This window comes from Lepidochelys kempii, chromosome 2, assembly GCF_965140285.1.
Source record: "Lepidochelys kempii isolate rLepKem1 chromosome 2, rLepKem1.hap1, whole genome shotgun sequence".
NCBI classification, from domain to species: domain Eukaryota; kingdom Metazoa; phylum Chordata; order Testudines; family Cheloniidae; genus Lepidochelys; species Lepidochelys kempii.
In genome coordinates this window covers 1,474,706-1,497,508 of record NC_136381.1, presented here as the reverse complement: position 1 = coordinate 1,497,508, position 22,803 = coordinate 1,474,706, and the positions used below count along the sequence as shown (strand labels likewise).

General features: G+C 57.0%; 2 protein-coding genes and 1 pseudogene across 2 annotated transcripts; 2 read left to right on the top strand and 1 right to left on the bottom strand.

Annotated features, from left to right (window-relative positions):
• The first annotated feature begins 332 nt into the window (after window positions 1–332).
• On the top strand, window positions 333–2,058 carry LOC140905825 (metallothionein). The gene is made up of 3 exons (XM_073329321.2): window positions 333–662; window positions 969–1,034; window positions 1,812–2,058. The coding sequence occupies exons 1-3, from the start codon at window positions 632–634 to the stop codon at window positions 1,904–1,906; spliced, it is 192 nt and encodes a 63-aa protein (XP_073185422.1). The 5' UTR covers window positions 333–631; the 3' UTR covers window positions 1,907–2,058.
• A 12,833-nt stretch (window positions 2,059–14,891) lies between these two features.
• Window positions 14,892–15,040, top strand: LOC140908031 (U1 spliceosomal RNA; annotated as a pseudogene).
• Window positions 15,041–18,585: 3,545 nt separating this feature from the next.
• EXOSC4 (exosome component 4) lies at window positions 18,586–21,892 on the bottom strand. The gene is made up of 3 exons (XM_073329812.2): window positions 21,683–21,892; window positions 20,058–20,264; window positions 18,586–19,427 (listed from the first exon to the last, which is right to left on the bottom strand). The coding sequence occupies exons 1-3, from the start codon at window positions 21,851–21,853 to the stop codon at window positions 19,068–19,070; spliced, it is 738 nt and encodes a 245-aa protein (XP_073185913.1). The 5' UTR covers window positions 21,854–21,892; the 3' UTR covers window positions 18,586–19,067.
• Between the last annotated feature and the right edge of the window lie 911 nt (window positions 21,893–22,803).

Genomic DNA, 22,803 nt, shown 5'->3' with positions numbered 1-22,803 from the left:
GTCTGTGCGGGAAACGCACCCTGTCCCGCACTCGGGACGGAGGGGGCCGGGGGTTGCTCTCAGCGCCCTGGGGTGGGTCTGTGCGGGAAACGCACCGTGTCCCGCACTGCGGCGGCTTTTGCGCTCCGCGCCGGGGCCCGGCAGGGGACAGCGCCCTGCAATGCGCTCGGGGAGAGCGGGCTGCACTCGGCGCCCGGGGCTGTGTATTGCACTCGGGACTCGGGCGTTTGCACTCCGCGCCCGGGTCTGTGCGGGGACAGCACCAGGCAACGCAGTGAGTGTGTGTGTGGGTGGGGGGGGGACGGGGGGGAGACGTTTGCACACGGCGCCCTGCTGTGTGCGGGGCTCGCCCCACGCAATGCGCTCCGGGGGGCTCTGCGCGCGGCGCTGTGCGGGGCGCCCCGGGCCTTGTGCAGTCACGCAGCGCGGCTCTGGGCGGCGATAGGAGCCGCCCGCAGCCCCCGGCTCTGCTCGCTGCTTCGGGGCCCGTGTGCAGGGCGGCGGGGCGGGGGTTTTGCGCTCGCTCCCCCGCCTCCGCCGGGATAAATGGGAGGCGTCGGGCAGCTCCGCTCCAAGCCTCGTCTCCTCCCCTCCGCCTGGCTGAGCAGCGACCGCAGCGACCCGGAGAGCGATGGATCCCCAGGACTGCCCTTGCGCTGCCGGTGAGTGACTCCTCCCGCGGCGGAGCCGCCCGGACCCTGCTCCGAGCTGCTGCGGGGCCTTCGGGGGCTGCTCCCCCCTCGCTGGGAAACAGCCCCCCCCTTGCCGGGGAAGGGGAACGATCCCTGCGCCCGGGACGGCTCCGGCCCTGTGAAATCTCTGCGGCGGGAGCCTGCAAACCGAGCTCCCCGGCTCAGATGGCCCTGGCTTCTTTTGCCATGCTGGGGACAAAGTTCTCCCCTCGCCGCTGATCGTCCTCTCGGTTTTAGTCCAGCCGTGATGCTCATCCCCCCCCCTTTGCCCACCAGGTGGCTCGTGTTCCTGCGCTGACTCCTGCCAATGCACAAATTGCAGGTGCACCTCTTGCAAAAAGAGTGAGTATCCCCCCCCCCCCACAAAATGTTTCCTCCACAAGCGAGTTGCCCGCCTGGCTGAGCCTGCGACGAAGGAGGGTTTGTCACTGGCTCCCTGCAGCAGCCTGGAGACTGGAGACCAGAAGCTGGAATTTCTGGCCCCGATGTAGCAGAACCATTAAGCGTCTGCTCAAGTTGTGGTCTGGGGGAGTTAGGGCTGTGCTTTGTGGGCCTGCTGCAAAGCCCGTCAAAGGGAAGGTGAGTCTTGCCTCTCCTTTCGGGGGGATCTTGGGATCAGGCCGCAAGTGCTTTGCTGACTGGGGATGGATTTAAGCCTGTGCTGGACAATAAGCAGGTGCTTTGCTGAAGCAGGGCCTCTGTTGTTAAACTGTATCCTTACTTTCCAAGTGTGGGCCTGAAAGGTGGAATCGGTGTCCTTTCCCTAAGAATAATTCCTAAAAACTTCTTCTGTTCTTTCCAACGCCAGCCAGTTGTTTCTTTTTCCTACGCTGAGTGTTCTTAAGAAAACCCTTGGGTCAGATGAAGGATTCTGACCTATATTAAGGTGGGAAAGGACTCAGGACTGTCCAGTCTTGACTTTTATGTGGCCTCTGTGAGGAATATGTATTAACAGTACAACTGAGATGTTGTAATATTTTATAAAGTACAGTTCACGGCATGGTTTTGCTCCTTGTCTCATCCATGTTGAACTTCCTTCAGTTCTGACGGGGGAGGGTTGTTTTTATTTTTTGTTGTCTGGCATCTCCAATAATCGTGTCTTGATTTTTATCTTTTCAGGTTGTTGCTCCTGTTGCCCAGCCGGATGCAAGAATTGTGCCAAGAGCTGTGTCTGCAAAGCTCCAGCATCCAGGAAATGCAGCTGCTGTTCCTAAAATGGCGATTTTCTGGTCTCCTGTAAAGATTCTGTACGAAAGGCAAAACTAATTTTGTTTGTAATGTCGCAATGACTGTTTTGTACCTTTCACGGAAATGTCGATTTGGGGTTGAATGAAAATAAAGGCCAGGACTGGAGACATGTAATGCCCGATTGACTCAGCCTGTTCATTCCATTCAGTGATTTCCCGCTTGCACGACTAATCCCCTCTTCCGAGTTTAGTTCTTGCACAGGGTGTTAGCAGCACATCTCATGGGAGCATCAACAAGAGCCCGGAGACTAAAGCTTCAGACACGAGCCGCAGCACTGGCTTGGCTTTGCTTTTGCCAGCAGAGCTTCAGGCAAAAGGAGAAGTTTTCAAACACAATATTTCTTTAGTGGTGGCTCAGCGTTGTTTTTGCCTCTTGGTAGCAAGGGGAAGCAGCCCGGGAATCACTGTGTCTAGAACCCAGGGCCTAGTGCTGCAAGCTGCTGACCCTCAATCCATTGTGCCAAATTCAGATGTGAGTCCAATGCAGAGAGTTTATGGAGGGGAGGAGTGAAGTCTAAACTGCCGTAACATACCTTCATCCTGATTTCTTAACCCATATATTGCATCAACTTGGGGCCTGTCTACACTGCCACTTCCAAATGCATTTATAACCAGCTAGTGACAGGGCTGGCTCAGAACATCTCTTGTGTCTACATAACATGGGTAGTAGCTGCAGCAGCTTCCTCTGTCCCCCCAGGCTGGGACCGTGGCTGTCTTCCTGTAACCAGGCCGCAATGCTTTACAGTCTAGATAAGCTCCCCAGCTCTGCAGGGGTAACTGGTCTGGCTAGCCTTCCAGCTCGCTGCCCTAGGCCAGGATGTCCCAGAGGAGGTTGCTGTAGGTGTAGCTCTGTATGCATGTCCTGTAGGCACTCGATTCACATGAGGCCCCGTGGGCAAGCTGCCCAGAAGGCAACAACACAAATACAACCAGCCACAAGGGTAGACAGGGACATACAAAGGTTAAGGGAAAATAGCTGACTTAGCTACAGTCTCCCTAATTAAAAACCCGAGGCTCATTAGAGATTGTACACCTTTAACTGTGCTGGAAGGAACAGGGCTTAATGGCCCCTAGATCATCATATCAGGGCTTGTTGGCTTCCTGGTCGCTTGTCTGGGGCTTGCAGGCTCCGTGGGGGTCGCACGGGTACCCGTTTGTCAGCAGTGGGACTCATAAAATAAAATGACACAGCAAGTCGTTACCGTAGCCAGAGGAAAAGCCGTTCCCAAGGGCTGGTTTTTTACCGACATGGGAGAAATGACTTTGAGAACGAGAGGGGAGCTAGCTGAGAACGAGTGACCATGTGCAACGGCAAGGAATTGGAGGAGGGAGCAGGGCAGCACAAGGATATGAGATTTCACTGGGAGGAAGGATAAAAATCTACCACTTTAGAAAATGGCCAGCTAAAGAGTGTGCAGTGCTCAGATGCTCCAATAATGGGGGCCATAAAAGTATGTAAGATGAATAGAGCTTGAGCCTTGATGCTGCAGCAAAGAAGGCCTATGTCATTTTGGACTCCACATGTGGAGGGAGGCCAGGGCCTCCTTGCCTCCTCTGGGGCACTAGGAGTCTCTTGGGAAGCCACATTCATGATTGTTGCTTGCATGCTCCCTTCTAAACCGCAAAGACCCCAGGGTGCTGAGTGCAACCCCCGGTCCCCTCCCGCCCCGAGTGCAGGGCACGGTGCGATTCCCGCACAGACCCTCCCCAGGGCGCTGAGAGCAACCCCCGCACCCTCCCCCCCGCCCCGAGTGCGGGACACGGTGCGATTCCCGCACAGACCCACCCCAGGGCGCTGAGAGCAACCCCCGCCCCCCCCCGCCCCGAGTGCGGAACACGGTGCGATTCCCGCACAGACCCTCCCCAGGACGCTGAGAGCAACCCCCGGACCCTCCCCCCGCCCCGAGTGCGGGACACGGTGCGATTCCCGCACAGACCCACCCCAGGGCGCTGAGAGCAACCCCCGCACCCTCCGCCCCGAGTGCGGTGCACGGTGTGATTCCCGCACAGACCCCAGGGCGGTGAGTGCAAGGCCTATCCTTAATGTGATGGTTATTTTATTTCCCTCATCGGGACCATGGCACTAGAGGGCCTGGGGGGCAGGCTCTGATCAGGGCCAGCTCTAGGGTTCCCACAGGTGCTGGGAATAGGGGTGCTTGGGGGGCTGCCACACCCCCTGGCTTGAAGTGGTTTCAATCCTATACAGGGTTTACAGGGCATTCGATGGCTCTCAGCCCCCCTGATTTCGTGCTGGCCGAAGCTGTGTCTGCGGTAGGAAATGGGCCCCTTTGGGATCCCCTCACCTGGCCTGCCTACGGGCTGTAACACAGCTCAGAATCTCCACAGGACTGTGCTCTGTGGGCCGGTGTCACCCTGGCCCGAGCCCTGCACCCTGCAAGCTGGGGGTGCCAGGAGGAGAATAGCGTGGCCACACACATTTAGGGCCCCTGTACGCCACATGGTGGTAACGATGGGAAAATGCCAGTGGCAGCAGGGATCAGGGGTTTTCACCATCGTGTCGTCTCTCGCTCCAGCAGGGTGACGTGGAGGGTGGTGAAAACACCAGGGTCCCGTTTGCAGTACAACTCCCAGTGGTGCCTCTCTGGCGGTGAATTATGGCTACCAGGCCTGCTCGTGTGCAATCAAGTGCCCTCCCCCTTCACTGCGGCACTATGAGGAAAAGGCCGCAAAACCACAGATGCTTCTTTGGCCACCGACCCAATTGGTTGAAACCCATCAGCCATTAACTCAGAAGCAAATCCACACATTTCCTGTCACGCATTTACCCCAGTTCTCAGAAATTGCAAAAAGAACTATCCAAGGTGCTATCCACTGCTTTCCCTTCATCCACAGAGCCAGTTATGTCGTCATAGAAGGCAATTAGATTAGTCAGGCATGACTTGCCCTTGGTGAATCCATGCTGACTGTTCCTGATCACTTTCCTCTCCTCTAAGTGCTTCAGAATTGATTCCTTGAGGACCTGCTCCATGATTTTTCTGGGGACTGAGGTGAGGCTGACTGGCCTGTAGTTCCCAGGATCCTCCTTCTTCCCTTTTTTAAAGATTGGCACTACAGTAGCCTTTTTCCAGTCATCCGGGACTTCCCCGGATCGCCATGAGTTTTCAAAGATAATGGCCAATGGCTCTGCAATCACATCCGCCAACTCCTTTAGCACCCTGAGATGCAACGCTTCCGGCCCCAGGGACTTGTGCACGTCCAGTTTTTCTAAATAGTCCCGAACCACTTCTTTCTCCACAGAGGGCTGGCCACCTCCTCCCCATGCTGTGCTGCCCAGTGCAGCAGTCTGGGAGCTGACCTTGTTCGTGAAAACAGAGGGAAAAAAAGCATTGAGTACATTAGCTTTTTCCACATCCTCTGTCACTAGGTTGCCTCCCTCATTCAGTAAGGGGCCCACGCTTTCCTTGGCTTTCTTCTTATTGCCAACATACTTGAAGAAACCCTTCTTGTTACTCTTAACATCTCTCGCTAGCTGCAACTCTAGGTGTGATTTAGCCTTCCTGATTTCATTCCTACATGCCCGAGCAATATTTTTATACTCATCCCTGGTCATTTGTCCAGTCTTCCACTTCTTGTAAGCCTCTTTTTTGTGTTTAAGATCAGCAAGGATTTCACTGTTAAGCCAAGCTGGTCGCCTGCCATATTTACTATTCTTTCTACACATCGGGATGGTTTGTCCCTGTAACCAAACTAAGTATTCTTTAAAATGCAGCCAGCTCTCCTGGACTCCTTTCCCCTTCATGTTATTCTCCCAGGGATCCTGCCCATCAGTTCCCGGAGGGAGTCAAAATCTGGTTTTCTGAAATCCAGGGTCTGTATTCTGCTGCTCTCCTTTCTTCCTTGTGTTAGGATCCTGAACTCGACCATCTCATGGTCACTGCCTCCCAGGTTCCCATCCGCTTTTGCTTCCCCTACTAATTCTTCCCGGTTTGTGAGCAGCAGGCCAAGAAGAGCTCTGCCCCTAGTTGGTTCCTCCAGCACTTGCACCAGGAAATTGTCCCCTACACTTTCCAAAAACTTCCTGGATTGTCTGTGCACCGCTGTATTGCTCTCCCAGCAGATATCAGGATGACTGAAGTCACCCATGAGAACCAGGGCGTGTGATCTAGTAGCTTCCGCGAGCTGCCAGAAGAAAGCCTTGTCCACCTCATCCCCCTGGTCCGGTGGTCTATAGCAGACTCCCACCACGACATCACCCGTGTCGCTCACGCTTCTAAACTTAATCCAGAGACACTCAGGTTTTTCTGCAGTTTCATAGCGGAGCTCTGAGCAGTCATACTGCTCCCTTACATACAGGGCTACTCCCCCACCTTTTCTGCCCTGCCTGTCCTTCCTGAACAGTTTATACCCATCCATGACAGTACTCCAGTCATGTGAGTTATCCCACCAATTCTCTGTCATTCCAATCACATCATAATTCCCTGACTTTGCCAGGACCTCCAGTTCTCCCTGCTTGTTTCCCAGGCTTTGTGCATTTGTATATAGGCACTTGAGATAACCTGCTGATTGCCCCTCATTCTCAGTATGAGGCAGGAGCCCTCCCCTCACAGACGTTCCTGCCTGTGTTTCCTCCCGGTATCCCACTTCCCCACCTACCTCAGAGCTTTGGTCTCCCTCCCCCGGCGAACCTAGTTTAAAGCCCTCCTCACTAGGTTAGCCAGCCTGCTCGCGAAGATGCTCTTCCCTCTCTTCGTTAGGTGGAGCCCGTCTCTGCCTAGCACTCCTCCTTCATGGAACACCATCCCATGGTCAAAGAATCCAAAGCCTTCTCTCCGACACCACCTGCGTAGCCATTCGTTGACTTCCACGATTCGACGGTCCCTACCCAGGCCTTTTCCTTCCCCGGGGAGGATGGACGAGAACACCACTTGTGCTTCAAACTCCTTTATCCTTCTTCCCAGAGCCACTTAGTCCGCAGTGATCCGCTCAAGGTCATTCTTGGCAGTATCATTGGTGCCCACGTGGAGAAGCAGGAAGGGATAGCGATCCGAGGGCTTGATGAGTCTCGGCAGTCTCTCCGTCACATCGTGAATCTTAGCCCCTGGCAAGCAGCAGACTTCTCGGTTTTCCCAGTCAGGGCGGCAGATAGATGACTCAGTCCCTCTGAGGAGAGAGTCCCCGACCACCACCACCCGCCTCCTTCTCTTGGGAGTGGCAGTCGTGGAACCCCCAACCTTAGGCAAGGGCATCTCATGCCTTGCAATCGGTGGAGTCTCCTTCTGCTCCCTTCCCCCAGACGTATCATCTGGGCCACTCCCGGCAATGGTACCTGTGGAGAGAACATCTGAAGCTGGAGGTTCAGCTGACTCCAACTGCTTGAGACCTTTTTAAACCCTCCCCTGTTCGGAGGGGAGGGGGGTGAGTGAGCGAGAGAGAGAGGGAAAAAAAAGAAAGAAGCAAGCTGGGAAGCTGCCAGCAGGCTGGGTGCAGCAAGACTCTGAACCTTTCCAGGAAGGGAGGCTGCATCCCCTCCCCGAGGGGAGAGGAAAACAGGCCCAAGGGACTGACTGTGGAAAGGTATAGCCAGACCGTGTGCCACCTGGACGGACTGCCTTTCCCAAACCTGTGTCTCCAAGGCTAAAAAGAACTGGGCCTGCTGAGGAGAACAAGATACTTGGCCACAAAGGTTATGAGCAAACCAGGGGATCTTTTACATGCCAGCAGCCGGGGTATTTATGTTCACTCTGTTTGCATCCTTCAGGACTTTCTCTGCATTCAGAAACATTGGGCGGCGAGCAGCACTCGTTTCCTCCCAATCTGTCATTCCAAGACTGTCTCCACATCCACAGGTATACAGTTTTCCTACAGGGAAATGAATCCGACATTTTAGCCAGGAACAGAGTGTAAGAGTGGGCATAGGGCAGGGAGGGGAGGATTGGACGTAGAGTCCGCGTTACATTCCCCCTGTTGTAAATGAGCTTGGGATTGATCTCAGTGGAATAAGACTGGACTGTGGTATCTTTACCCACATGGAGTTGTGCCCTACTCCACAAACACTTACAGAGTAAGATGCTGTTTGACTCTCTGAGAGCACGTGTGAAGCACTTGTTATGGACCCCTACCCAGAAAAACACTGAAGCACATTTAACTTTGAGAACAAGAGTAATCCCATTGATTTTAAGAGTTGATCGTTCATAATACAGTAGGATCAGGACCCTGTGGTGCTAGGCGCTGTACATCCACATATAAGAGACAATCCCTGTCTGTTAGAGACCAGACAGAGAAAGGGTGGGAGGGAAAACAGGCCCAGAGGGGTGAAGTGACTTATCCAAGGACGTACAGTAGGTTATGGCAGAGCGAGGAATAACACCTGCTTTTCCTGACCTTTAGTCCAGAGGGGGGGGGACCCCATCACCAAGGCCACGCCTACAAGGTACGTGTTCAGCATGAGTCTCAGAGCTTTGCTGGACCAGTTCACCGGTCTCACGTGGCCTTGTTTGGAAGTTGTAATTAATATACCCCACGATTCCTTTTTGCAAATTCCTGTGCTGAGCAAAAGGAGAACTGATCCACATAATACGCTTGTATCCAGAAATATGATTCACCCTAGGTCATGCATCCAAAGGATCTGTACTACACCCCAGCATTTAAATAATCCTTTAGAGGAACCCCTTCTGTGTGCCAGCCCCCTAAGGGGCCTCGCTCTACTTTAGGGGAGGCTGTGTGGTCTCAATGCCTCCGAGACTGAGCCTCTGGGCTCCCACACTCCAGTTTCACACCGTGAGCTCTGCCCAGTGAGCCCAACTGAGAGAGACTCCCGGACAGAGACTTTGACTCTCTTCGGGGACCAATGCACCTCGGCAAGTATTGGGAGAGCCCTGCATGGATATGAAATGGGTATCCACATCCGATCCGCAAACATGGTCCACGGATATAGAGCATATCGCCACAGATCTGCAGGGCTCTAAGTATCGGCAGTGACACCTGGCAGCTTTTTCAAAACAGAGCAAGGTTTATTAGGCAACTGGAACATAGTCCATGCTCGCCGAGCCAGCATAATCAGCCAGCCAAGATGCTATGGAATCCATTTCTGGCCCTGCCTCTCTGTGTCAGTCCCAGGTGAGAGTCCATCGTCGAAGTCCTGCAGACCCACGCTGAGCTCTCCTGTTCTGCTTGCCGGAGATTCCTGGGGATAGGTGTCAGTGGCTCAGTCCTTGGGGCTTCCATTGTCTTTGTGGACTCTCCATTGACGAGGGTTGGGTGCAGCCAGCCCTTTAATCACCCATTCGTTCAACCCCAGTGACCCAACACTTCATCTCTCCTGCCGTGCCCCAAGAGCAGATTTAACACTTTGGCAATGGGTAACAATGCAAAGTACAGAGGGAAACTGAGGCACCCATAGGAAGCAGAAAAATATTACAGAAAGTTTCTATTTCATCACAGCTTGTCTACAAAGCTCTCTGCAGCTGCATGAGGAGCTTGCGTGTTACAGCAAAGTGAGTGTGACATCATTAAATAACCACATGGGTCATCATCCCAAAGGTGTTTAACAGCCGCATACAGTAGCTTTAAGCAAGGTCAGGTAGTAAGAGTGTCTACAGCAGTGCTCACGGAGTGCATATTTGCTGATGATCATCACTTCGTTCTGCTTGGACTGGAGAGAGGGAAGAAAATCCAAGTGTTGGGTTAGTTACCCAAGCAGTGATTGCGATTCACAACACAGAGGACATGAAAAAAGAGACCCAGTACCAGGGATTAATTACATCACTCCCAAACTGTTTCAAGGAGATTAACAGGAAATCAGACCCTTTCTCCCAAAGTCAGAGTATTGAGCCACCCCATAATGGGAAAGACTAACGGAGAAAACTCGCTCTGTGGGAATTGCCATCAGAAGTCCAAAGGGCTTAGCCTAAATGCCAGACGTCAGACAAGAAGGGAACGAAGAGAAAGGGTTGAAAAGAATCTTAACTCCTGGAGGTGGAAGTTCCAATTTTCCAGGAGCAAATCACCATAACTCCCAAACATGCTCGTGTAACACAATGGGTGTAGGTTCCACCAGTTAGGACACACATGTATTAGGGATATCGACCGTTGGGCTTCAGGGAGTAAGGCAGACACGGCCTGCCTGGGATTATTCAGAGTTAGTGTTTAATGGTTCCAGTCAGGACCCTGTGTGTCCTGTGTGGTGCAAGGTGTCACGAACTACATCTGTATTCCTCACTCGTGGTCCAGCAAGGGCACCGTCTCCTCAGCTTTCACCTCCTTGTGTCTCTCTCCCTTCTGATCAGGGTTTTTCCAGGCACAGTCCACTGCCTATCCTGTGAATGCCCGAGCAAGTCAGATGGCCGACACAGGCTACTCTGCTTTGCCTCCAGAGGCTATGCACCGTGTAATTGCCTATAGTTATAAGTTACCACACAGCTCTTTCTAAGCAAGCACATTTATTCTTAAGGTGAAAGCATGAGAGAGAAAAGACTTTAAAACAATAAAAGAACCTCCATGCATGCCAATAAGCTGACCAGAAATCACCCCCAACTTCAGCTCGGGCTCTGGGAAGAGTCAGTGCTTCAAACTCCACCATAGGGGGAGGAGGGGGGGGTTATGGTTACAAGCTCATAACAGCTGTTAGCTCAGAACAAGAGCCCCCATGAATAGGTCAAGTCCTTCGAATCCGTCTCAGGAAGGATTGGGGCCTCCCTTGGTCAGACGGTCCTGTCCAGTTGCTGGATCAGAAAGAAGGCCCCAAGTCAGTTTAAATGCAGATTATTTGTCCAAAAGCCCTTTGTTTGTCTTTTGGTCTCCAGGGACTCCAGTGTGAACCAGTATACGTAAGCCTGTCCAGGTGGGGGTACCTCTTGGGAGGTGAATTTGCCCAGTCACTCCCCACTGTTCTGAGCTCCTGGGGGGGCTGTGGTCCCTCTCCCCCAGGGAATTAAACACAGACCCTGGCGCACAATGAAACATAAACTCAGGGGTGAAAGTAAGTTGAGTGACTTACTGGTACGCTGGGGCCAGCTCTGGCCCCTGGAAGGGGCGGGGCCTAGGGCAGAAGGGGCGGGGCTGAGGGGAGTCAGAGCCAGCCCACCCTGTAAGGTAAGTGCCCCCCCTCCTTCTTCCCCTCCCCCCTCCTCTACTGGAGTAGCAGCAGCAGCACCGGGCTCCGGGGGCTATTTAAAGGGCCCGGGGCTCCCCTGCTTTTATTGCCCTGGTCCTTAAATTAGCTGCCGGAGCCACCCGGGAGAAGCGGTGGGCTCCAGCGGCTATTGAAAGGACCGGGGCGGCAGAGGCAGCTGGAGCCCCGGCCCTTTCAATAGCCCCTGGAGCCCCCGCTTGGAAGCTAGAGAGAACGACAGTATCTGATTGTGTCCAGGAACCTCACAAAGAATCCCTTTTATACTCATCACGACTGAATCCTGCTCCTTCCCTACTGTGAGAAACACTCAAAGGAAGATGCCGCTTCACTCGGCTGGACTACAGGAGCCTGTTGGCTTGTTGGCTGGATACCAACTAAGGGCGGAGCAACTGAGCTCTCAGGTGTATCTAATGAGAACGACCTGGGGCTGGAAGACATCCCTGCAAATACCAAAACTCAGGAGCCACCGAGGCTGGAACAGGAAAGCTTGGCGTGGCCGAGGATAAATAAGACGAATCAGAGAAAGGTTCTCCGGAGACTGAATGAGACTGAGTATGGTGGAGGAGTGGCACATGGTACGGACTGAGTGCTTTTCGCGCTGACCTACAAAGAGGTGTTCATGGAGTCCTGCACAGGAGACTGCTGACATGGGCACAGGACGACCAGGCATCATGCGATGAGGGGGGAGATGAGCCCTGGGTTACAGCTCTGCAATTACAGAGTAAATGGCTCCTGCTCAGTTGCACAACTCCACCCCACTTCTCAGTTGTGAGTCGGGTGGGAGGGGGTAAGGTCACATGTACGGGGTGTGCTGGAGTTCTCCTTCTTCCATCCGTGGGTGGCGCTGCGTCCGCCCATGAGAAGCATTCACATACGGCAGAACAGCACAAGAAGTAGGAAGTTGTGACTGGGGAATGTGGGAGAAATACAACTTAAGAACATCAGAACGGCCAGACTGAGTCAGACCAAAGGTCCATCTAGCCCAGGATCCTGTCTGCCAACGGTGGCCAGTGCCAGGTGCCCCAGAGGGAGTGAACAGAACAGGGAATCATCAAGTGATCCATCCCCTGTCACCCAATCCCAGCTTCTGCCAAACAGAGGCCAGGGACACCATCCCTGCCCATCCTGCCTAATAGCCATTGGTGGACCTCTCCCTCGTGAACTTACCTAGTTCTTTTTTGAACCCTGTTATAGTCTGGGTCTCCACAACATCCTCTGGCAAGGAGTTCCACAGGTTGACTGCGTGTCATATGAAGAAATACTTCCTTTGGTTCGTTTTAAACCTGCTGCCTATACAAGATCATTGGGACCCCATTATGGCTCAAATAGCTCAGCTCTATATCACTGCTTGTGGTAGATGACCGTGGTGAGGGAGCATGGTAGCAGGTACTCAGAATGGATGGAGGTATACACACTTGCCTCTGCCTGGTAGATATTATAATATAATATCTAATTATAATATATTATATTATAATATTAATTATATTATATTATCAGAACATAATCCCACTTTATCACAATTACTGCTTTGCATAGGGCCTGATCCTTCCAGTGCTTTCAGCTCGCCACTGATGCAAGCCGGACTTCAGAATGCCGAGCAGCCTCCAGATTGTCTCTGGGCTGGTGTGGCGAAGTCCCACTGGGACTAGTCTACCTGGAAAGTAAAGCAAGCAGGAGGGAAAAGATAATACAATGATTCTTTCAGCCTCTCCGGGCGGGGCCCACCTGGCACCCAGGTTCCTCCCCGGGCCTGGAACAGGGCCAGCCCCCGGCCGGCTGCAGTGACATAGGCTGGGCAGGGACCAGGCGGGGGGTCACTGGTGTATCGCACCCACCTCGGGGGGGGGGTCACTCGTGTATCACGCCCGCCTGAGGGGGTCACTCGTGTATCGCACCCCACCTCTGGGGGGGTCACTTGTGTGTCGCACCCACCTCCGTGGGGTCACTCGCGTGTCACACTCACCTCGGGGGGGGGTCATTCGTGTATCGCAGGAGAGTGAGTTTGTGTGTGTGGTTTTTGGAGGGGGGTGAGGGAGTGAGAGAACCTGGATTTGTGCAGGAAGTGGCCCACCTTGATTATCATACCCATTGTGAAGAGAGTTGTCACTTTGGATGGGCTATTACCAGCAGGAGAGTGAGTTTGTGTGTGGGGGGGCAGAGGGTGAGAAAACCTGGATTTGTGCTGGAAATGGCCCAACTTGATGATCACTTTAGATAAGCTATTACCAGCAGGAGAGTGGGGTGGGAGGAGGTATTGGTTCATGGTCTCTGTGTATATAATGTCTTCTGCCGTTTCCACAGTATGCATCCGATGAAGTGAGCTGAAGCTCATGAAAGCTTCTGCTCAAATAAATTGGTTAGTCTCTAAGGTGCCACAAGTCCTCCTTTTCTTTTTTGCAAATACAGACTAACACGGCTGTTCCTCTGAAACACCTCAGGGGGGTCACTGGTGTATCGCACCCACCTCGGGGGGGGTCACTCTGTTACAGAGACAAAACTGCAGAGGGTCGTTTCAGGGGACAAGACAAGATGTCACGTTTATTATCACACAATTTGATTTATGAGCAATAACTAATACCTAATACCTATGTACACACACCCTCCCCCCCCCCCCACACACCCCCTCCCCCCCACACACACACGCCCCCGCCCCTCCCACACACTCCCCCAAATGTTCTGCAGCTGCTCTATAGTTACCAGTCCTGAATGTAGCTTGGGTTCGTGGCTTGGGTTCGTAGCTTGTGGCAGCTCACTGGCCAGGAAAGCCGGGCACAAGGAAGAGCTGGGTCTCTGTTGGGCATGCACCGATGCCCTTCCATGTTGGCAGCAGAATGTTACCCTCCAAAATCTTCCATCTCATCCATCCTTTTCGTAGGCTTCAGTTTGAATCCAGAGTCTACAGGTCTTGCTGTGTCAGGCTGCCTCTGGGTCCGGTGTGACTGATCCCCCGCCAATTGCAGACGTGACTTTCAGCCTGGGACCTGGCTCTGATGTTTCTTCAATTGTACTTTTGTTCTTTTCTTTTGAGGGTGGACTCTTCTTGCTTTGTCAGGGCTGTTGTCTGCATCTTCAGCCCTTGGTGTTTACACTTTATTTCATCAGGACAGGCTGGGACTGGAGGTTGATTCCATCATCCATCCATCCCTCATCCCCACATCTAAACTACACTAGTCAGATTACAGCAGGGTTTAGCAAAAACGAAGTGAGCATTTTAAAATGGGTTACAACATGGACATGTGTCAGGAATGGCAAATAGGGAGCAGAAGTTCCAATATAGACAAGTATAATGAATGACAAACAGTGAGCAGAAGTTACAATGTTGAAGCAGTGCAAGTTTCAGTGATTTAAGCAGCAATTGGATTGAAAGTGAAACTCAATTAGCCAGTTATTGGGGTAACCAGTTTTATGAATGAATGTTGTTTCATTCATAAAACTTTGCTTATGAAGTTATATTCATAAAGTGAACTAAAAACAATTTAATTGATCAGTTCTACAACTCGTGTATCGCTCCCACCTCGGGGGGGGGGGTGTCACTTGTGTATCGCACCCACCTTGGGGGGGGAAAGCGAAACGCAGCGTCTCCCCCACCCCCGGCAGAGGCGGGGCCACGATACCAGCTGTTCCCGGGTCTCTCCAGGAGCCTGGACCCCGGGACGGGCCGGCTATGGCTCTAGGGCAGCCGGACACTGGCGCGTTACTGAGGTTGGGGACAGCTCGGCCCCCATGCTGGGGGGGAACAGCCCCTGCAGAAGCAGTGGGGGCCGGTGTGGGCGGGGCCAGCGGGCATGGCGCGGCGGGCCTCCCCATGGGTTGAGAGAGCGGGGCGAGTGAGGGCGGGGGGCGGCTGGGCAGTGGGAACTCATACTTACCTGGCAGGGGAGATACCATGATCACGAAGGTGGTTTTCCCAGGGCGAGGCTCATCCATTGCACTGCGGGTGTGCTTTCCCTACTTTTGCGCTCAGTACAGGAAAACGAGAATTGAGAGGTAAGCTGTGCAGGGAACTCTTCCTCAACTTGCACTCCACTCCCCAAGGGCCTTTTGGGATCTTTTATGGACTCCAGGTTTCATTTGATTTCCAAGGTTTGTGGCCTCATTAATTAGCCATCCATGGACCTGGACCCCAATGTGGAAGGGGTCAGCCTGGCAGACGCCATCACCTTCCAGCAGGGCTGGTGAGTGTGGCAGGGGGCAGGGTGTGAGGGAGTGGGTCTCTGGAGGTGTGTGAAGGTCTGCAGGCCAGTGGGGGGTCTCTTGGAGGGAGGTTCGGCGGGGGGGGGGCTGCTGGGCATAGCAATTGCAGGGGATGCTGGGCATAGGGAGCCGGAGGCTGTGTGGCGTGGCATGGGCCCACCCCAGAGGGGAAAGGGCAGGCTGGCAGCACAGGGCCAGGCGGGCCAGTGTGCGTCTGGCAACTGCTGGTTTGTATACAGTGTCCTTGCACTGGGCTGGGCAGAGTGGGGCTGGCCCCACCATGCTATACCCCATTGCCCCTGGCTGGCCCCTTGCTCTGGGGACTGGCTTCCCCACGCCATGCTCCTTTGCCCCCATGGGGGTCCACAAAAGGTTAATCTGGCCCTGCCCAGGAGTCCCAGCTCCCAGTCCCACGCTCCTCCTCGAGCCTGGCTCCCAGCCTGTCCCCCCCAACTGTAACCACTAGACTTCACCTCCCCACCACCCCCCGAGCCAGGACAGAGGCCGGGGGCAGGGCAGGTCTAGCCCCACAGGTCACCACACACCTTGGGCACTCCATCATTATTACAAGCTTTGAAGCAGCAGCCAGGTGCCCCCATCATGGACCTGGACCCCAATGTGGAAGGCGCTAGACAAATCCAGAACACAGACAGCTCCTGCCCCAAGCTGCTGCTCTAAGGATAAGGCCAGAGACATGAGGTGGGTCCAGACTGATGGACAGGGAGCACCAGGGTATGACACACTGCTCAGCCTGAGGCTGTGGCCTGGAGCTTTCTATAGCCATCCCAGCAAAGAGGAGCTTCAGACGCAGGGCCCAGGGTTCCCATGCTGGGGAGAGGTGACCCCACTGGAAGGGAAGTGTGGTTGGTATCTGACTGCAAGGGGGAGGGACGAGGTATGGTCCCTGGGTGACTGCGCAGGGGGGATGATGACAAATGGTCCCTGGGTGACTGCGGGGGAGGACAGAGGACAGACAAGGTATGATCCCCAGGTGACCTCGGCACTGCAAGGCATGATGCCTAGCCAGTCCTCCCCAGGAAGCCCAAAGTCTGAGGGGGGCTCTCACCGCCAGCCCAGCCTGTGCCAGGGCAGCTCAAGGCTCACCCCGCCAGCATGCAAGTCTTGCTCAGGCTCGTTCCATGTACTCAGTAACATGGACCGATTCATTCAGACGTTCTAAAGCCAAACTGTACTGAGGGGCGCCTGCCTGCAGGGCACGGGGCCAGGATGTGCTAGGATGGAAACACCAGAACCCCTGCAACCCGTTCAAAGGTATCTAATGCTGCCACGCCCAAGAGTAGGGAACCAGGCAGGGGCCCATCCTGCTCACGCTGCAGTGTGGGATCATGACACTTCTGCCTGGCACCACATAACAGCCATCTCCAGAGGAACCCCAGCCTTCTATGGCCACAGACAGGCTGGAGCAGACCAGTTCCAGGCTGGCTTTGCCAGGTGGCTCGTGGGCCAGGAGCCTGGTCATCATTCCATCAACTGAGAGGTCTCACAATGAGAGAAGGTGGGGAGGCAATCTCTCTTGTATCGGACCAGCTGCAGTTGGTGGAAGAGAAGCTTTCGAGCCACACAGAGCTCTTCTCCTGGTCAGGCGTTACCCAGGCACTGCTGTTAAATCATTGTGTCCCATGCCAGGGGGGACAGCGCCTCCCTGCAGCTGGTTTGCTGGCTGCCAGGTCCTGACGAGGGTCTGGCTGGATGCTGTCTGCTGCTGATAAATGCATGTTAACAAAAACACTGTTTTAACCCATTCCTTACCCTGCCTCTGCTGCAGCCAGTGCTGCCTCTGTTGGTGACAGGACACTGGGCTAGAAGGGCCCTGGGCCAACCCAGTTTACTAAATCTGGTGTTAAACAAAATCCCTTCTTCACAAGCTGCTGTATTCACCCTTGCACCATGGCTGCTTCTGCAGCCACCACAGGCTTCCAGCTCCCATGAGACCTGAGTTTACAACGTAAAGTTCAAGCAGAAACTAATGGTTTCAAGTTGCAGTGGGGGAGGTTTAGATTGGATATTAGGAAAAACTTTTTCACTAAGAGGGTGGTGAAACACTGGAATGCGTTACCTAGGGAGGTGGTAGAATCTCCTTCCTTAGAGGTTTTTAAGGTCAGGCTTGACAAAGCCCTGGCTGGGATGATTTAACTGGGAATTGGTCCTGCTTTGAGCAGGGGGTTGGACTAGATGACCTTCTGGGGTCCCTTCCAACCCTGATATTCTATGATTCTATGATAATGCCCCCCTCCATTTAAATACAAACTACTCTCACAGCATGCCCTGCTCATCCTGCAGCACAAAGGCAGACTGTGTCTTTAAGGTCAGCATGGAGGGCACTCGCACAACCCCTCTCCCTGTGCCAGTTGCAAGGGTGTTAGGTGCAATTGCACCAGAGGCCTTCCCCTTCCTGGGGAACCCTTGCTCTAGTCTAGTGCCAAGGAGCTGAGTGGTGTTTACACAGGTGGGCCATTCGGCAGGCCGAGCGCGATCTCCTCAAACACGAGATGCCCAGAAGATAAAGGGGCACAGCTTGTGCAGTGGGGCCACTGAGTACGTACCCCAGAGCACTCCCAGGCGGCAGGGAGTTTCTGTAAAAAGGGAAATTCCACAGAACAAACACGGTGCTCATTGAACCGTAATGTTTGGGAACCAAAGAGTTAAAGCAGGAAGCTCCTGGCTCCTCACAAGACCCAACATTCCCAAAAGCCATGGAACCTTCCCCCACCTGCTCTGCCAGGGGCTCAGAACCCAGCCCATGTACTGACTGTACCCCAGGTGGGTGTAGGTGCAATGGCCGGGGGCGGGGGGGGGCACTGAGGCTCAGAATGTACCAGGCTATCAAGCATTTGAGCTCCTCTGGGCAGATGGGTGCTGGGAAAGCCCAAGGCAAGGGCTACTCATCAGCTGGGAATGGCTTTCCCAGACCAGACCCGACCACTGCCCTTGTGCCAGAAGCACTGGGAGCTTCACCAGCACGGAGCTTGGCAGGCCAGAGAGCGATGGTGCCAGCAGGCAGGGAGTTCCTGGCACTGGGGTCACAACTGCCCGTGGTGTTTGAGGACCCTGTCTAGGGACTGTAGAGCTGCCATACCAATGCCGGGAGCAGCCTGCAGCAGAGGGGATGCCTAGGCTGGGAGGTTCACAGCAGACTCCAGCTCACATAGGGTCACTCCTGGGAACTGCCACAGGCAGGAACCCTGGCACAATGGAGACTGATATCGCAGAGCACCAGTCCTTCCTCCAGCACCTGGGAACTGCAAGACTTCAATTCTGATGTATCCCCACCAGCACTGTTTGCCCTTTGCCCTGCACTCAGCCAGAGGGGCAGGCTCCCTTTGCAAGTACAAAATACGACTTGTGCCAGAACAACGTTTTATTTAGAGCGTTTTTATAAAAAGGAACTGCCACTGATACCTGGGGACTGAGCAGCTCCTGCCCCGAGCCATGGGACAGCTGACTACTGGGATGCACGCCCCAGCGCCCGCGGCCCCTAGGAGAATGAGTGGGCCCAAAGCCCAGGTGTAGGCAGCCAGAGCTACAGACACGGGTAGCAGAGTCAGGGCCCATCACCCAGCGAGAGACACCAGGTTTTACAGCCAATGGCAAGACGTTCAAATGTACCAACGTGATGTTACCACCAGCAGAGGAGCTCAGCCTGGGCCCAGCACAGACGTTGACATTGGGGCGTAACAGAACCAGGCTGCTGGACGAAAGGGCACATTGCTGGCATGGGCAATGGCTGCTGGACCGATCCCTTGCTGAGGCCAGGGCAGTGCTCCCTGCCCCCATGCACTGAGTCACATGCAGCGCTGGTCCTAGGCACACATGCCTGTGCGCTCACTCCCCCAGCAGCGTGGTGACCTCGTGCACGTGGTCACGCACCACCTGGTCCAGCACGGCGTACATGTCCTTGCAGGCCTTGCTGGCAGCCTCCATGACTTGCTCCAGATGGTCCTCGTGCAGCCGCGAGTTCATCTCCAGCAGGGCAATCTGGTCCGACTTGGGCAGCAGAGCGAGGGCTACCTGCGGCCCGCCGGCTGCCTCCTCCACATAGTTGAGGTCGGCCAGCGGCGTGTCCTCGATGAAGCCGGCAGAGCAGGCGCACACGTAGTCTCGCATGGGGATGCCTGCGTCGATGGTGGCCAGCGTGGCTGCATTCACGCAGGCACAGTAATTCCCACCGTCTGCCTGCAGGATCTGGGGAGGCACAGTGCTTAGCACAGAGGGCAGAGCAGGCTGCACCCACCCACTCAAGGGACCTGTGTCTGGCCCCACGGAGTTCAGAGCTAGACCCGGCATGCCCTCAACCCTCCTTGGTGATCAGTCACCTGCTCAAGACACAGTACAAGCCCTGTGCAAACTCCTGCTGTTGCTGTCTGAGCAGGCGGTGGCACTAGTAGGGCAGTGAGCAGAATGCACTGTGGCTGATCCCAGCCTGAACTCCACACAAACAACCCTCCTCACATTGGTGCACGAGCCAATGCCCCAGCCAGGCGAGTGCCCCCCACATAGATCACCGCCCCCTGCCCCAATGGCTCAGCTGACAGTTCCTTGTGCCCCTTGGTCACACCATACTGCTCCCCAACATGCTCCCTGGGCCCAAGGCCCTTGTAGCAATGGGCAAGGTTTGAGCCCCCTTCCCACCTGCTCCAGGGACCTATTACAGGCATCTGGGGGGGGACATACCGCCCTGGGGTCAGCACACCAGAGAGGCAGGAAGCTGCCAGTGCTGTGTGAGGAGTTGCAGGCCACAGGAGCCAGGTGGTGCTGAGTTAACCAGTGTCAAGGCCCCATGACTTGGGGGGCCAAGGCTAGAAAACCCCCTACCTGCACGTAGATGTCGATCTGGGAGCGGGGGTACAGCTGGGTGAGGATCGCGGCCTCGAAGGTCTGCTTGAGGTGCAGCGTCATCTCACTGGACTTGCGGTCACCGTGGGGCCGGCGCTTGCGTTCCCCTGTGCTGAAGGTAGCCATGCTGTACTGACAGTTCACCAGCGCCCGGTCATGCAGGGCCTTACTGCGGGAGCCACGCATCTGCCAACAGACAGGGGCAACACGGCACGGCTAGCAGGCCACATGGTGCTGCCGTGCCCTGGCAGGGGGGGCAGGGTCCTGCAGTTTGGGGGAGTCTCAGAGGGATTTGGTGGACAGGTTAGCGTGTCCTATAATATAGGGCTCGCAATACTGGGTGTTATGGACGACCCCCCATTATGGACCGGGAGGGGGACCAAGGGCACGTTTCCCTGGGGACAGGCCTGTGGAGCAGGGGGAGAGGGAATCTCTCCCATCAGTACTAGGGACTTGAGGCGCACAGTGAACTTGCTAAGGACAAAGCCCTGATGGGTCCCAGCCACAGCTGATCATCTCCGGGGAAGTGGGCTTGTTTGGTGTTTTATCCTATAGCTCGCCTTCCCCCACGCCCAGCTCCTCTATCTGACACAGGGCCAAGATGGCCAGTGCAGAGGCACAATCAGGAGTGGGGGTAACGGATGGGGGAGCAGGGCTGGAGGCCTGGACTCCTGGATCTATCTCGAGCACTGGGGGGAGCAGGACCTAGTGGTTGAGGAGACTGGGGACCCGGACTCCTGGGTTCCATGCCGGCTCGAGAGGGAGTTGGAGCTAATGGCTGGGGACCGGACTCCTGGGCTCTCAGGGGGTGGGGGGGCTAGTGGCTGGGAACCCGGACTCCTGGGTTCTCGGGGAGGGGCGGGGGGGCTCGTGGCTGGGAACCCGGACTCCTGGGTTCTCAGGGGGGGGCGGGGGGGCTAGTGGCTGGGAACCCGGACTCCTGGGTTCTCGGGGGGGGGGCGGGGGGGCTAGTGGCTGGGAAACCGGACTCCTGGGTTCTCGGGGGGGGGCGGGCTCGTGGCTGGGAACCCGGACTCCTGGGTTCTCAGGGGGTGGGGGGGCTAGTGGCTGGGAACCCGGACTCCTGGGTTCTCGGGGGGGGGGGGGGGGGGGGGGCTCGTGACTGGGAACCCGGACTCCTGGGTTCCATGCCAGCTCGAGAGGGAGTTGGAGCTAGTGGCTGGGAAACCGGACTCCTGGGTTCTCGGGGGGGGGCTAGTGGCTGGGAACCCGGACTCCTGGGTTCTCGGGGGGGGGCTAGTGGCTGGGAACCGGACTCCTGGGTTCTCGGGGGGGGGGCTAGTGGCTGGGAACCGGACTCCTGGGTTCTCGGGGGGGGGGGCTTGTGGCTGGGAACCCGGACTCCTGGGTTCTCGGGGGGGGGCTAGTGGCTGGGAACCCGGACTCCTGGGTTCTCGGGGGGGGGCTAGTGGCTGGGAACCGGACTCCTGGGTTCTCGGGGGGGGGGGCTAGTGGCTGGGAACCGGACTCCTGGGTTCTCGGGGGGGGGGGCTTGTGGCTGGGAACCGGACTCCTGGGTTCTCGGGGGGGGGGCGGGCTCGTGGCTGGGGGAAGTGGGGGCCCGGACTCCCCCGCCCCCTCACCTCGTGCGGCCCGTACACCACGGCCAGCGCCTTGGTGTTGCCCTGCTCGAGGTAGGCGGAGCCGTCGGCCTGCGCGAACACCCCCATGCGCGCGCGCACCTTGCGCAGCTCCCCGGCCCGGCGCCCGTCCACGCGGTAACCCTCGTCCGACAGCAGCTCCAGGCCGGCCATGGCGCGCTCCCGGCCTGCCCCGCGCCGACCCCCCCGCTCCCGGCCTGCCCCGCGCCGAGCCCACAGCCCCCCCCCGCTCCCGGCCTGCCCCGCGCCGAGCCCACAGCCCTCCCCCCCCCCGCTCCCGGCCTGCCCCGCGCCGAGCCCACAGCCCTCCCCCCCGCTCCCGGCCTGCCCCGCGCCGAGCCCACAGCCCCCCCGCCGCTCCCGGCCTGCCCCGCGCCGAGCCCACAGCCCGCTCCCGGCCTGCCCCGCGCCGAGCCCACAGCCCTCCCCCCCCGCTCCCGGCCTGCCCCGCGCCGACCCCCCCGCTCCCGGCCTGCCCCGCGCCGAGCCCACAGCCCCCCCGCCGCTCCCGGCCTGCCCCGCGCCGAGCCCACAGCCCTCCCCCCCGCTCCCGGCCTGCCCCGCGCCGAGCCCACAGCCCCCCCCCGCTCCCGGCCTGCCCCGCGCCGAGCCCACAGCCCCCCCCGCTCCCGGCCTGCCCCGCGCCGACCCCCCCGCTCCCGGCCTGCCCCGCGCCGAGCCCACAGCCCTCCCCCCCGCTCCCGGCCTGCCCCGCGCCGAGCCCACAGCCCCCCCCCCGCTCCCGGCCTGCCCCGCGCCGAGCCCACAGCCCTCCCCCCCGCTCCCGGCCTGCCCCGCGCCGAGCCCACAGCCCCCCCCGCTCCCGGCCTGCCCCGCGCCGAGCCCACAGCCCTCCCCCCCCCGCTCCCGGCCTGCCCCGCGCCGAGCCCACAGCCCTCCCCCCCGCTCCCGGCCTGCCCCGCGCCGAGCCCACAGCCCCCCCGCCGCTCCCGGCCTGCCCCGCGCCGAGCCCACAGCCCTCCCCCCCGCTCCCGGCCTGCCCCGCGCCGAGCCCACAGCCCCCCCCGCTCCCGGCCTGCCCCGCGCCGAGCCCACAGCCCTCCCCCCCGCTCCCGGCCTGCCCCGCGCCGAGCCCACAGCCC